The sequence below is a fragment of the Podarcis raffonei genome, chromosome 9, assembly GCF_027172205.1.
Source record: "Podarcis raffonei isolate rPodRaf1 chromosome 9, rPodRaf1.pri, whole genome shotgun sequence".
Lineage (NCBI taxonomy): Eukaryota > Metazoa > Chordata > Lepidosauria > Squamata > Lacertidae > Podarcis > Podarcis raffonei.
In genome coordinates this window covers 2,391,780-2,405,495 of record NC_070610.1, presented here as the reverse complement: position 1 = coordinate 2,405,495, position 13,716 = coordinate 2,391,780, and the positions used below count along the sequence as shown (strand labels likewise).

General features: G+C 41.0%; 1 protein-coding gene across 11 annotated transcripts in view; it reads right to left on the bottom strand.

Annotated features, from left to right (window-relative positions):
* The window catches only part of NRG4 (neuregulin 4), a 70,926-nt gene that overhangs the window by 795 nt on the left and 56,415 nt on the right, over positions 1-13,716 (bottom strand). For all 11 annotated transcript variants that reach the window (XM_053402687.1, XM_053402691.1, XM_053402684.1 and 8 more), the window contains 4 exons: positions 10,077-10,170; positions 2,677-2,826; positions 1,620-1,699; positions 1,426-1,515 (listed from right to left, as the gene is read on the bottom strand). In XM_053402687.1, coding sequence (XP_053258662.1) covers positions 1,508-1,515; positions 1,620-1,699; positions 2,677-2,826; positions 10,077-10,170 — 332 coding nt within the window. In that variant the 3' untranslated portion in view covers positions 1,426-1,507. The remainder of the gene's footprint in view (positions 1-1,425; positions 1,516-1,619; positions 1,700-2,676; positions 2,827-10,076; positions 10,171-13,716) is intronic.

Sequence of the window (13,716 nt, the reverse complement as noted above, 5' to 3'; positions counted from 1 at the left end):
TGATTTACAAAAATCATTAAAAGAATATAAATAGTCTCCAAAACAAGTATAATCACATAGCCTAGAGCATAGAAGCAGTAAAAATTAGCTGATGAAGATATGCACAATCTAATTAGCAAATCATTTGGCACATCTGCTTTCCTTATGAGCCCAAAGTTAGTTGTGACTATTTTGAATTCATAGAAATAGAAAACAGTGGATTTTTTTAGCAGAATCAGTGCTTAATTTATGGTGTGCTTTCATATTTTGCTTTTGGATAGCAATTTGCATGTTTTTTTATTCTTTCCACCTGATCCTACATGCAATTCTTTGGTTCTTTATTCCACATCTCATTACATTATTGTTTGTTCTGGGGGAAAGTGTGAGCTACTTTTCCTCAAAGAGAACTATTAGATATCCCTTAAGGGCTTGTATGCTTTTTCATAATTTTCCTTTCAACTGACTCTTCACTGAATTCAACTCTTGTGCATCCAAGGAAAGACAATTCTGCTCTGCATTTTATTCTTTGCTGATTCTAGAAGCTGTATCAATGATACTCTTCTTTAGTACTGTTTTAAACGCCTCCTAATTTATTGTTGTTATTAATGAAATGAATAGTTTTTCTGCTCAGAACATTTAGCATGACCCCTCTTCAAACAGCAGCATTTTGAGTTCCCATTTTTTAGCCATTTTATTGCTTTTCTTATATCTACATATCATCATTGGCCAATGATGGCCATTCCCTCTTCTTTTTATCCCCCAGAAGCTTCTCAGTGAAAACACAATTAGAATCCACTGGAGTGAGAGCTACATTTGGGCATGAATGATATGGGTGATTCCCACGGTTCATGAGTATAAGCAGATGGGAAACATTTTGTTTTAAATATGGGTCAGTGGGACTGGAATTTTCCCAGTTCCCTACTTTTAGGTTTAAACTAGTGGTTAAGTAGTCTACAGTAAGATTCTCTGAAGAAAATTTCAGGACAGGAAGAACAGAATCAAGAAAGTCCCTTTGTCTAATATTAGGGATAATTTTGCCCAAATACTCTCATCGTTCACAAGTTTCTCGTTTTCATTTAAATGTTGTTGTTGTTGTTGTTTTTAAAAAAGGTCCTTCAAGATATGTCTTAAATAGAAATTCAGATTATTGTATATGTACCACTCTGCCCAATTCTATGATGGCATTAAGTCATTCTGGTAACAAGATGTTTGGTGTGGTAGAATCCCATCACCTATCAGTACATATTAGATAATAATTAAATAGAAAACAGCTTGAAATGCATTTTACAAAAACATAGAATTCACGGATAAGACATTTGTACACAATGTCTCTTTCTTTGAAGTAACCAGGATCCCTTTTAAATATAACTTTGTCCTGATAGGTTCCTTCAGAAAACTCTCCTCTGATTTACACAGCACCTTGTCTTCTCTGTTCAGTCTTCTTACCATATTCTCCAACATTGTTTTTGCTTGTCTATAGCTGTTTTGCTTGTTGCTGTTCCATAATTTCTTGTTTTGATTGCTTTATTCAGTTATCTCGGGGAAAAACAAGAATTTTATTTTCATCAAGACTCTTTTGGCAGAAAGTCTTTACCATTTACTGTATCCCTTTACCATTACTGTATTTGAAAATTACTTACTGTTGCAACCATCACTGCTGTTCCCTTCAATCAGGTTGTTGCCATGCTCTATGGAACTGGTCCGTGGAATCTGGCCCTTCCTGATAGTGATTAGGAAAATTAAAAAGAATAAATGTGGATGTGAGTTCACATTGCATTTAGCGGTTGCGGCTTTTGCTATTACAGCCTAATGGGCTTTTACATCGAACTTTCAGACTGACTGCTCCACAGTTAGGTAGCATTTAATCAGCTGTTAGTTTGAAATAGAGACATGGATTGGGCTGTCAAGGCTTAGTCATGCATCCTCTGTGCACATGACCAAATGCTGTGTACACTGAATGGGCCATCTGAATAGTTTTTTAATTAATTTTCATTTTTCACATCACACAGTCATCTGAATTATTAAGTTACAAGTCCACATCATTATTTGCTGTGTCATTGCAAGTCTTTCTTTAGTGGAGACAGGACATTTGAAATAAAGTTTATGCTAATCATTTCTGCCCTATACACAGTATGTTGGGTTTGGTTTTACACAAGCTGCTTTCATATGTATATTAAATTGCTTTGATATTTTTAAAAGGGAAGGTGTCCCAGAAATTACATAAATAAATGTACATTGCAAAAATGTTTTATCCCATTAAGCTATTCTTCTGTACTTTTAATATTTTCTAAAGGTGACAATGGGCAGCTTAAATAATGCATTCAGTTCTCTATTGCTGAAAGGGACTCGGTTCTAATATGAGATGGGAGTGTGTCACAAAATATTTCCTTTTAAGAACTGCTGTTACACGGTGCCTCAGCAATGCTTTTTAAAGTTTTAAAAAGTGAAAAACCATAAGCATAGTGAAATGTTTTTATTAACCTCAAAGACTAATATTGCATGCATTATAAATGGAGAATATTTATATCATGTAGAATATTTAAATTCTGTCAGGACAGAATCAGAGACGTTATGTGAATCGCTAAGCCAGCCTTTGCCCAGGGCCTTCTAGGTCTTCTGCCCTACAACCCCTACCATCTCCAAGACATCTAGAAGATGCTGGGTTGGCAGAGTCTGACATAAGCACTACCATTTTACCTGCAAAGAAAGAAGAATGCACCAGCAACCAGGACACTTAGGACCACCACTGAAGCTAAAACAGCTGCAAACAGTTCACCTCTTGGATGGCTCTTGATGCTCGGTAGTAAAATTTCCTCACAACGATTTCCTGTATAATTTTCAACACACCTGCGAAACAGAGGTTTACATTAACCGAGTACCTTGTGGCACAGCTTATATATACTTAATCTACCGGTACTTCTCAACACTTGCTTGTCTTGACACACAAGCATGGCCAGGAAGCAGCAAATCTTGGCTGTGCCGGTAGAATCAAAGATTTGTAGAGTTGGAAGGGAACATGAGGGTCATCTCGTCCAACCCCCTGCAATGCAGGACTGGGGGCTCAAACCTATGACCCTGAGATGAGTCTCGCATCCTAACAGTTCAGATGAGTGTCATTCTCCAAGGCTCCCCTTAAGACAATTTACATTTGACATTTCAGTTAGTGGGTTATGTCCTGGTTTGGAGTAGACTACACACTGAACCTGAGTCAACAGTGTGACAACAGCAAAAAAATATACTTTTCTAGGCTGCGTCAACAGAAGTCTAGTGCCTAGATCAAGAGAAGTAATAGTCTTGCTCTACTCTGCCTTGGTCAAACCACACCTGGAATATTGTGTCCAGTTCTGGGCACCATAATTTAAGAAGTATATTCACAAGATGGAGTATGTGCAGAGAAGGGTAACCAAGATAATCTGGAAACCAAACCTTATGAGCAATGGCTGAGGGAATTGGGTTTATTTATCCCGGTAAAGAGGAGACTGAAAGTAGATATGACAGTCATCTTCAAATATCTGCAGGGCTGTCACATGTAAGACAGCAAAGTTTTGTTCTCCTGCTCCAGAGGGTAGGACCCAAACCACTGGATTCAAATTAGACAGATGGAGCTTCCAACTAAATATCAGGAAGAACTTTCTGACAGTGGAACAGACTCTCATGAAAGATTGTGCACTCTCCTTCCTTGGAGGATTTAAAGCAGAAGTTGGGTGGCCATCTGTCATGTATGAGGTTCCTGCATTGCAGTGGGTGGGACACATGACCCTCTGGGTACCTTCCAGCCCTGTGCTGTGTACCTTTCATGATGATGGAAAAAGGCATTCAGAGGCATTTCAGGTTGTAGGAAATTCACAAAGGTGCAGTGTTGGCAACCCCATCCCTAATGGCTAGTCGACTCTTGTGCAACTGTTTGAAGCAGAGTAAAGTAAAAGGTAAAGGACCCCTGTACGGTTAAGTCCAGTCAAAGGCAACTATGGGGTTGTGGCACTCATCTCGCTTCAGGCTGAGGGAGCCGGCATTTGTCCACAGACAGCTTTCCAGGTCAGGCAGGCAACAGGACTAAACCGCTTCTGGCGCAATGGAACACCATGATGGAAACCAGAGCACACAGAAATGGTGTTTACCTTCCTGCCACAGCAGTACCTGCTTATCTACTTGCACTGGCGTGCTTTCAAACTGCTAGGTTGGCAGGAGTTGGGACAGAGCAACAGGAGCTCACCCTGCCATGTAGATTCACACCGCCAACCTTCAATCAGCAAGCCCAAGAGGCTCAGTGGTTTAGACCACAGCACCACCTGTGTCCCTGAAGCACTTTATTAATATCCTAGTGCCACTGTCCTTCCAATAGCAACTTGTGCCCTTGTATTTGTGCCAGACCAAAATGCAGGTAAAGTTAGTGGTACATCTCCCTGCTACTAAACATAACTATGTCATGAATAATTAGTACTACTAGTAATATATTTATTTGTACCCCACCTTTCCCCCTGATGGGACTAAAGGAAGCTGTAGTACATGCCACTGGAGGGGTAGAATGATTGTAGATGTGTTTCCTCAAATTACTCTTACCGTTAGCCCGCAACTTAAATGCATTTAACTTTTATGCATTCAGCTTTATACACGTGGCAAAAAAACAAAAAAGACAGGGCAGAAAGGGGAACAAGGTTCCGGGGGAAATAACTTTGGCAATTCCACCTGCCATTGAACCCCATGAGATTTGACTGCACAGGATTTTGGCTTTAGGCTAATATTACCATTAAAAGTAGAAACCGTTTCTTGATTTATATACAATGAACTGAACTGAAATACGACTGGAATTTACTTAAGACTTGGGTTATTTCTCACATGTATGGCCTCTGTTGAGACACAGGCTTGACCAGAGTAGCTGCTTTATTTTCTGAGCGGGCTGCTTACAGACTTGCCTCATTTCCTGCTTGCGTTCTGGTGTTTGCCAACTCTGCTGTCGATGTTTGCGCTGCTCATTCAGCAGTGGGAGGAAACCTGGTGCAGTTGCCTGCTGATGTATCACTGCTCTTCTGTATTTTTGATATTTCACATGCGCACATTAACAGTAGGAGAGAAGTTGGGGAAGGGGTGCTCAGTGGAAGAGCATCTGTAGAAGGTCCCATGGTTAATCAATGGCATCTCCAGGTAAGTCTGGGAATGTCCCTTACCTGAAACCTGAAGAGCCAATACCAATCACTGTAGACTACTGAGCAGGATGGACCAGTGGTCTGACAGTGTAGGGCAGCTTCCTATGTTCCTATGTTCAAAAGTGCTTTGAGTGGCACATGTGAAATCTGTCCTGGTCTGCAGCATAAAGTAGTTTTCCTTTTCTTTCTTCCAGTTGCATTGCAGGTTTAGTAGGCGTTGCACTCATATACTACCCCCCACTGCTTTCTTTCTGATTAGCAATATTAATCAGAACATATAGTGTTATTTTTGGAACTCTAGTCTAATCAGGAAAATCAAGGGGGTTTCTTTATTAACGTGCCTTGTATATAAATATCCGTTGCAGGCAAAAAATACCATGTTCCCACTAAAGTCTGCTCAAGCCAAGGAGCCAAGATCCTTATTACTTATGCAAAGTTTTAGTGCCTCATAATTCTGCAGTCAAAACAAAGCAATGCAAATTATAAATGTGTATGCCAATAACTTGACCTGCATGTTTATACTGGTAACAGAATTGCACTTTCTCTTTGCAGGATTTGGTAGATATTAGTGTTGCTTTACACACAAACACACCACATTCTTCTCTCCCAAACACCATGTGCTATTTCCTGTACTGCACCTAGTTGGGTCTGCCATACTATATTATGGTATGTTACCAGAAACATTATATTGTTACCAGAAAAATGCCCATTGCCTCCTCCCTTTGCCCTTCTCTAGGCACCTGTTGTGTGCCCCCCTGTGCCCCCCACATGTCCTTGGGTCCTAGATGTCCACAGTGACCTTTCCAAGCAGGCCATCTCATCCTGCCCTCCAGTCATTCCCATCACATTCTGTTTTATTTTTCCAATTTACTGTAATCATTACATGGTTAGCAGTCTTAGTCCTCATTGGTCTGTTTTGCCCACCAGGTTAAAAAAAAAATTAGCTTTCGTATTTCTGCAAATCCCTCAAGCATGCTGATTCCCCCTCTAGTGGCCTTGTTTTGGCTACTGTTTCCACTCTGCACCAGAGTTCGCTATTAGGAGAGATGCTGAATGTCAGAGTGAAGATCACAGCTAAGTACTTTACAGTCCAATCACAAAAAACACAATTGCCTCAATCTAGAAAAAGTTAGTTGCACCTAATGCAACAGTCACATGTGCAATAAGTAGTCTTCAGAGTAAACATGCCAAAGATGGCAAGCACTAAATCTTTTCAAAATTGACGGGACAATGTGGTTCAACAGCTGTGGACGTTCTTGGAAGACACAGATTATCTAGACCCATTTCAGTCTGGGTATAGCTCAGGCTATGTGATGGACCCTTGCTCAGAGGTCTGCACTGACTGCCAATTTGTTATCAGGCCAAATTAAAAGTGTTCCTACTGGTATATAAAAGTTTCTCCCATTGACTGCTACTGATTTTGGGGGACCTAACATTTTAAATGGAGCCACGGGATTCAATGTGGGTCCTGTTAAATTCACTCAGCCTTATTTCAAAAAAATATGTTACCATCGGTGTGGGATTTTGTATCTGAATGGGTAGTAGTAGCCTAATAGCTTTTGAAAGGCCATGTATCGGCTGAGATGACCGGCAGAATCCGTGACCAAGGGAAAGAGACGGTGGAAGAAGATTGGAAGAAGTTTAAAATTTATCTCAAGAACTGTTGTAAAATTAATGAATGCTAAAATGTTTTGGGTAATGCAAAAAAGAATTGCAGCGATTAGCAATTGGATATGAGAAATAAGATCTAAAGAAAGTATTATATTGAAATTAGGGGATGCTGAAAAGATTGATAACAGGGATGCAGAAAGGGGAGGTATGGGGAAGTCGCTGAAAGAAGGCTTAAGAAATGAAAGGTTAAGAAATTATACGTGTTTATATGTTTGTATGTCTTGTATTGTGTTGTATTGTCTTGTATTATGTGTGGAAAAAACCAATAAAATTTTTTTTTTTTTAAAAAAATGAAAGGCCATGTATCAGCCATGAGACCTCTCCCGCTTCACCCAAATCCCCATTTCTGCCAAAAAGAGCAGTAACTGTGAAAAATCCAAAAGCAAACAGGAATCATTTCCTTCATGTACTCATTAAAGGGCATGTTTATCTATTCAAAAGAAAGGTGTGATTCTGCTGTGTACACAGTCCACAGTCCACAGAGTTACACAAGGTTCTCTTGCATCATGTGTCCTGGTTTAGCATACCACTTTTCTCAATACTGCATTTTTTTATTGCCAAGAAGCCTCAGACCACATTTAGACCTGCACTGCAGTGATCCCTCATCATTCACTCTTTAGGACTTTTCCAGAGAACTTTCTGCCTTGATAAACAGTCAACTGCTGCAGAGGAGCTAGAAGTCTTCCCCAAGCAAGCACTTTTGTTGCAGGGATATCACATTTTCCTTGTGCTCAAAACACAATACGGGACTAAATCAGCAATATGATGGAAAAGTGGAGGTTTTCTATCCTCTGCAATACCCCAAATATGGCAACCAGGCTAAACTACAAGGTCTGGCCCAATCACATGAAACGTGGAGCAGTGTGGGTTCAGGTGCCAAATCAAAGTGCAAAGCAGTTGGTTGTGGCGAGGCTGGACCCTCCCACCACCAAATTCTCCTACCATTTCCTCCCCAACTGAACTCTGATACCAGAAATGGGCTTTCTGGGGACAAACACAGATGAGGGAAATGAGGGAGTAGAAAGCTAAAAATTCTAATTGCACATTTCCTTTGCATTTAAATTACACCCCCCCATTGCCAGTCCACACATGATCACAACAGATATACATTAAAGTTATAGGTCCATTGGTGTCCTGGACAGTACAGCTCCAATAGTAGTGGTGGTAGGGCATCCAAGTATGACTATTACAGTTTTAAATGGCAATGCAGTTTCTTTTCTTTACCATGAGAACTTTAAATGTCTGGAAAAAATCTTTAGGGGTGGGTGGGCAAGTGAGGAAGATGTACTCTCACAAGATCTTCCTTAGGCAGAAAGATCACTGTGAATTCTTACCTTACACTTTATAGCACATAGAAACCAGCCAAGATGATTCAAATGTCATTTCAATCAGATAAATATTAACAAGATTTTTATGGACTTTGGGGTCCCAAGCCAACTCTCTTCTTCAAGTCTTCTAGTGATTGACTCTGCTACTGGCTATGGAAGCCAACTACCTTAGCACCCAGTCTTTTCTGCACAAAGCTACAATTTTGCCAATCATTTGAGAAGGAATCAAGGCAGAGGATTAGCAACTTGGAGAAGTTGGGGTGAGATCTAGGGATAGATCCTTTACATGCCAGTATTTGTCTAAGCAAGCATTTGGTCCTTCTGTAATACCACTGAGCTGTGGAATACATATTCTTCCATTACTACTATTCCTACCTCTACTGATTACCAAGAGATAGCACAGTGTAAACAAAACCTTTCTTATTTATAATTAGCTTTCTTGCCTGACTGATAAGGAGCATGCCATGCTTTGAATAAGAACATGCTGGGACAGAATACTCTAATTCACAGAGCGATCCCATCCATTAGTTACATACTTGGCAGGATAGAATTGCTACTAAATAAGTTGATAAGAAGTTGTAACAACTTCCATATTCACTAGCCTCTTCTGGTGCAATGGGAAAAAATGAGTCGCTAGTCCTGACTTTGCCCAAAGTTATGCTTGCTGAAGTGGTACAAGTGAAAATTCAGCATGTGGCTACTTCATTTAACACTAAAGCCAGGTAGATGAGGAAGATCCTAGCAGCTCAATATCCTGACTCCCAGCCCCAGTGATTGCTAACACAATGAAATGCAGCCCATTTCCTGAAGGGTGGAGGAAGGGGAATGGATAAGCAAGGTGTGTTTTATACTCTATAGCAGAAAGGGAGCAGGTAACATCATAGTCCACACAACAGGAGGTGTAGGTTATCCAGCCAGCAAGTGGCCTCTTTGTTCAGATACTGGTTTCTGAACACAGAGATGCATGAAACACATCTTTGTGCATGAAACCCGCATATTGGTATATGTGATTGTTGTTAGCTGATTTGACTAGAGCAATAAAATGCAATATAAAGACTAGTAACTAACGAACTAAATAAACAAAGCAAAATTGATGTTTATACTAAAACCAGATGTCATAATACCTGACAGTTGTCTGTCCAACTTTAAAAGAAATAGAAAAATCAAAGGAAGGCCATTTCACAACTTCTCTAGCCAAGCTGTGCCATTGCTGTGCCACTCTTTAAGTAGGCGGTTAATGTTTACTCGTTCTGTTGAACCCTTCGCTTCTTGTCTTGTCCTGTGAACTGAGGAAATAACAATTCCGTTCCCTGTGCTGTGCTTTGTCAGTATAAAGTGCTCTGTCTCATCCCATATATGCTTACCACAGGCAGTTACTGTGTGCCAATAACCATTTTTATAGAGGACAATTATGATTACAGTCTTGGTTTATATGTACCACTTAGCATCAGGTACTGGCATTACAACTGTGCAAAGAAGAATATAACAGATGTGTTACTAAATGGAAGTGTGCTAATAAACTACCGCTCCTGCTCCTTGACACACCAGATTGGGGCTAAAGACAAAATAAGCCTGGCAGCGATGGCAACTGCAAAGGCAATGAGGTGGCAAAGTTACTAGCACCAGAGGAAAGAGGTGTAAACCCTCAGGCAGCCTTGTGTGTGACTAGGTGGTTAGTGTGCGTATTAGGAGAGCACTATCTGTCTCAAGCCCTACAAAAGTCTGGAGAAGCCCCTTTGTATATTACCTAAAAACAATGCAGCTTAAATGTTTCCAGTGTGATTTTGTGATTTACCTTGAGTAGGATATTCCCTGAAGGGTGGCACACAAATGATTATATAATCAATACATAAGAAACATGCTCTAGATAAGCTGATGAAATAATGTGTTTCCTCCATTGCTAATTTAGCCCAGGAGATGACTCTTATGTAGCAATGAAAATACAAACATTTACCTGCAAAAGGGACTGGAAATGGCAGGTATCGTGTAACAAATCCCACCATTCAAACAAAAAGATCCATAACTGCTGCCACAAAGTTCTTCATGATCTAAAACAAAAAGAAATATAAGGTAGGTTAATTTTAGCCTGCTCTTCTTGCATGAAACAAATGTGATGATGTGGGGAAATAGAATAACTTACTGAAGTGTTTTAACACCTTGTTTGCCTTCATATTGTATGAAAAAGTGTTTCTATTATTATTACTTTTAATCATGACAAATAAAAGAAGGATTAACCTTACTCTCACAGCCTGCAAATGCATAGGCATCATCGCCATCTCCTCTTATGCAAACACAGCTTTTGGGATTCTTTTGCATGAACAGGTGGACACAAGATCCAAGCACAAAACCCTACAAAAGAGGAGTGAGAAAGGCAGCGTTGTCGTTTGTTTGCTTTACGGTCTGTGCAAAAGGGCTTCAGCAAAGGGAAGCAGAGACTTATTGAATCCTCTCCTTCTGCCAAAGGACCAAGAACAGGAACCCTGATGCAGAGCTAGCTCTTCAGTACTTTGTGGGAAACTGATAATGCAGGAGTCAGGACCGGTTTCAGTCCAACATCTGCACAGATCTGAGGTCTCTGCTAGTGCATTAGAGTAGGGGTATCCTTTTGCAACTGAGTTCAGTGGGATTTTAATTGCATAAAACTCAGCACTAGATGACAGCCTTCAGATTTTACTTGATAGGCTCTGCTTGCATTATTATTAGTAGTAGTAGTAGTAGTAGTAGTAGTAGTAGTATTTTCGGAGATCTCAGGGAGGTTCACAGAATAAAAATCAAGATATAAAACCACAAAATACCTAATAAAAATAAAAAACAACAACCCAATACTGCCCCCCCCAAAAAAACATTTTAAAAGGGCATAGGATATAAATCAGATCAACCAAAGGCCTGGTTAAAAAGGAATGTTTTTGCCTGGCGCCCAAAGGTGTATAATGAAGGCTCCAGGTGAATTTCCCTGGGGAGAGCATTCTGCAGATGGGGAGCCACTGCAGGGAAGGTCCGTCCTTGTGTTGCCACCCTCCTGGCCTCTCAAGGAGGAAGCATACGAAGAAGAGCCTCAGAAGATGATCTCAGGGTCTGGGTAGGTTCATATGGAAAGAGGCGGTTCTTGAGGTATTGCGGTCCTGAGCTGTTTAAGGCTTTATAGGTCAAAACCACTACTTTGAATTGGGCCCATAAACTAATTGGCAGCCAGTGCAGTCAGGGCAGGATCGGCGCAATATGCTCAAACCATCTTGCTCCAGTGAGCAACCTGGCCGCTGAATTCTGCACCAGCTGAAGTTTCCGAACCTTCTTCAGAGGCAGCCCTACATATGCAGTAATCTAACCTTGAGGTTATCAGAGCATTGACAACAGTAGTTAGGCTATCCCTGTCCAGATAGGGGCATAGCAGGGCCACCAGCTGAAGGTGATGGAAGGCACTCTGGGCCACTGAGGCCACCTGAGCCTCGAGTGACAGCAAAGGATCCAGGAGGACCCCCAGGTGACGAACCTGCTCCTTCAGAGGAAGCGTAACCCCATCAAGAGCAAATGACCTCCCACCCATTTGGTCTGAGGAACCACCCACTAGCAGTGCCTCAGTCTTATCTGGACTGAGCTTCAGTCTGTTGGCTCTGATCCAGTCCATTACTGAGGCAAGACTTCCAGCACTTCCACTGCCTCACCTGCAGATGTAAAGGAGAAATAGAGCATACTGCTGACAACATACTCCAAACCTCCAGATAACCCCACCCAGCAGTTTCATGTAGACGCTAAACAACATGGGGGATAGGATTGAGCCCTGCGAAACCCCACATTGAAGGTTCCACAGGGCTGAAAAGCATTCGCCAAGTATTAAAAGACAAATCTTGAAATCTTCCTTACACCTTCAGATTGAAAAGTCTACTTGTTTCCACTAAGCACAGATAAGATTAACCACAGTTTTTCTGAGTTCAGACAAAAACAAGAGGCAAAGCTTCTGATTTCCTCCTCAAAGTTGCACCAGAGGAGGCGAGGAGCACATTAGCCTAGGGGAAGGCTAGGCTTGTTCTCAGCCAGTAAAGTAACTGGCCAAATTCACAAATAGAACTTCTCCAGTGAGTAAGGATTGAAAATCTAGTTCTCCCAGTCCTAATCAAATAGTGTAATGATTACGCTGCACTGTTTCTCCAATAGCTACTTCAGAGCTGCTGATATAAACATTTATATCCCACCCTTCTGGTGGAAAACAACATAAACGTTGTGTGCAAAAACACACAAATATTTGCTACATTTCAAATTGCTATTTCATAAAAACAAGAATATAAAACAACTAAGCAAGGATAGAGGAAACCAGAAGTGGCTTGTCAGGTGTGGCAGAGGGAGAGGCATCCTCACAGTGGTGGTGGTACGACTGTCTTCAAAAGGATATGATGTTAGCTCTGACATACAGGTGTGTGCAAAGCCACCAACCCAGAGCTCTCCCAACTACTTGACTTGCCCGGTGGTCCCTGCCTCCACTGCTGCTCCTGAGCCATAGATGGAGGAACAGCAACAAACAAAACAGATGAAGGAAATATGCCACTTACAATAAAAGTATGCCACACACTATCTTCAGCTAAGAACTCCAAGTGAGAGTGTTAACGCACTTCATAGCGCAAGGTATTCCATAGTTGATGTGCAGCCACTAGGAAAGCTTCCACAAAAACACCCTAAGGGTACACAATCTTTAAATAAAAATATATTTCTTGCTGAAAACTCAAGGACAGGAAGGGGACAGATGGCAGAATATTCTGGTTAAAAGTGAATTCAAAGAACAACGTAGAAAATGCTAAAACTCCATCCGTCCGCCAATTTAGTTCTGCCTCTGACATCTTTCCCTGATAAGGATCTCTTACAACATTTCTGAATCTTCCTGAAGCTTTGCCAAATCATCAAGAGAGGCAGGCAGACAACACCTTTCTTCATTTCCTGCATTTTGAGTTGCATGAACAATGCTGTAAGGAGGCTGTAAGGTACAGCACAATATATTAAAATACCTAGATTAAAAGTTGCCTTTAAACTAGCACTGAGAGTGAACTTTAGTAACCACTACAACAACCCTATTCAGAAATAAACGGGTCCAACAGATCAAAAACTAGCCATCTGCACTGCCATAAACCCTGTGGAGATCCCTAGGCAATTGAAATCTTGCCCCGCCCCTCTGTATGCACGCTCTAGTGGGATAACATGGAACTAAGAAAGCTTGACTGTAATTTTCTTTCAAGATCAAATTAGTATTATTTTGATCCATTGTCATGCTTATCTGGTAATCTGGCACTGGCCAGCTGGTAACCTGAAAACTGTGATATTATTTTGCTGAGTTTCACCTAGTATCGGAGTTTAAAGTGGAAGAGAAGTAATGCTAAAGATCTTCCAGGAGAACAAAGGAAATAAAGAGCTGCTGCTTTTACTCTTCTTCTTTGGCGATCATATGCAGCCGAGTAAGATTGTCTTCCATAAACACGGTTTTAACAATGAGTCTGTAAGTGACTGTGGAGGCCAGTTATGGATCCACATGTCCTTCCACAGTGGGAACATAGGTTTCCAGGTGGGAGTTGATCACGGTGAGGGTTTGCCAAATGAACCTACCTCTTAGC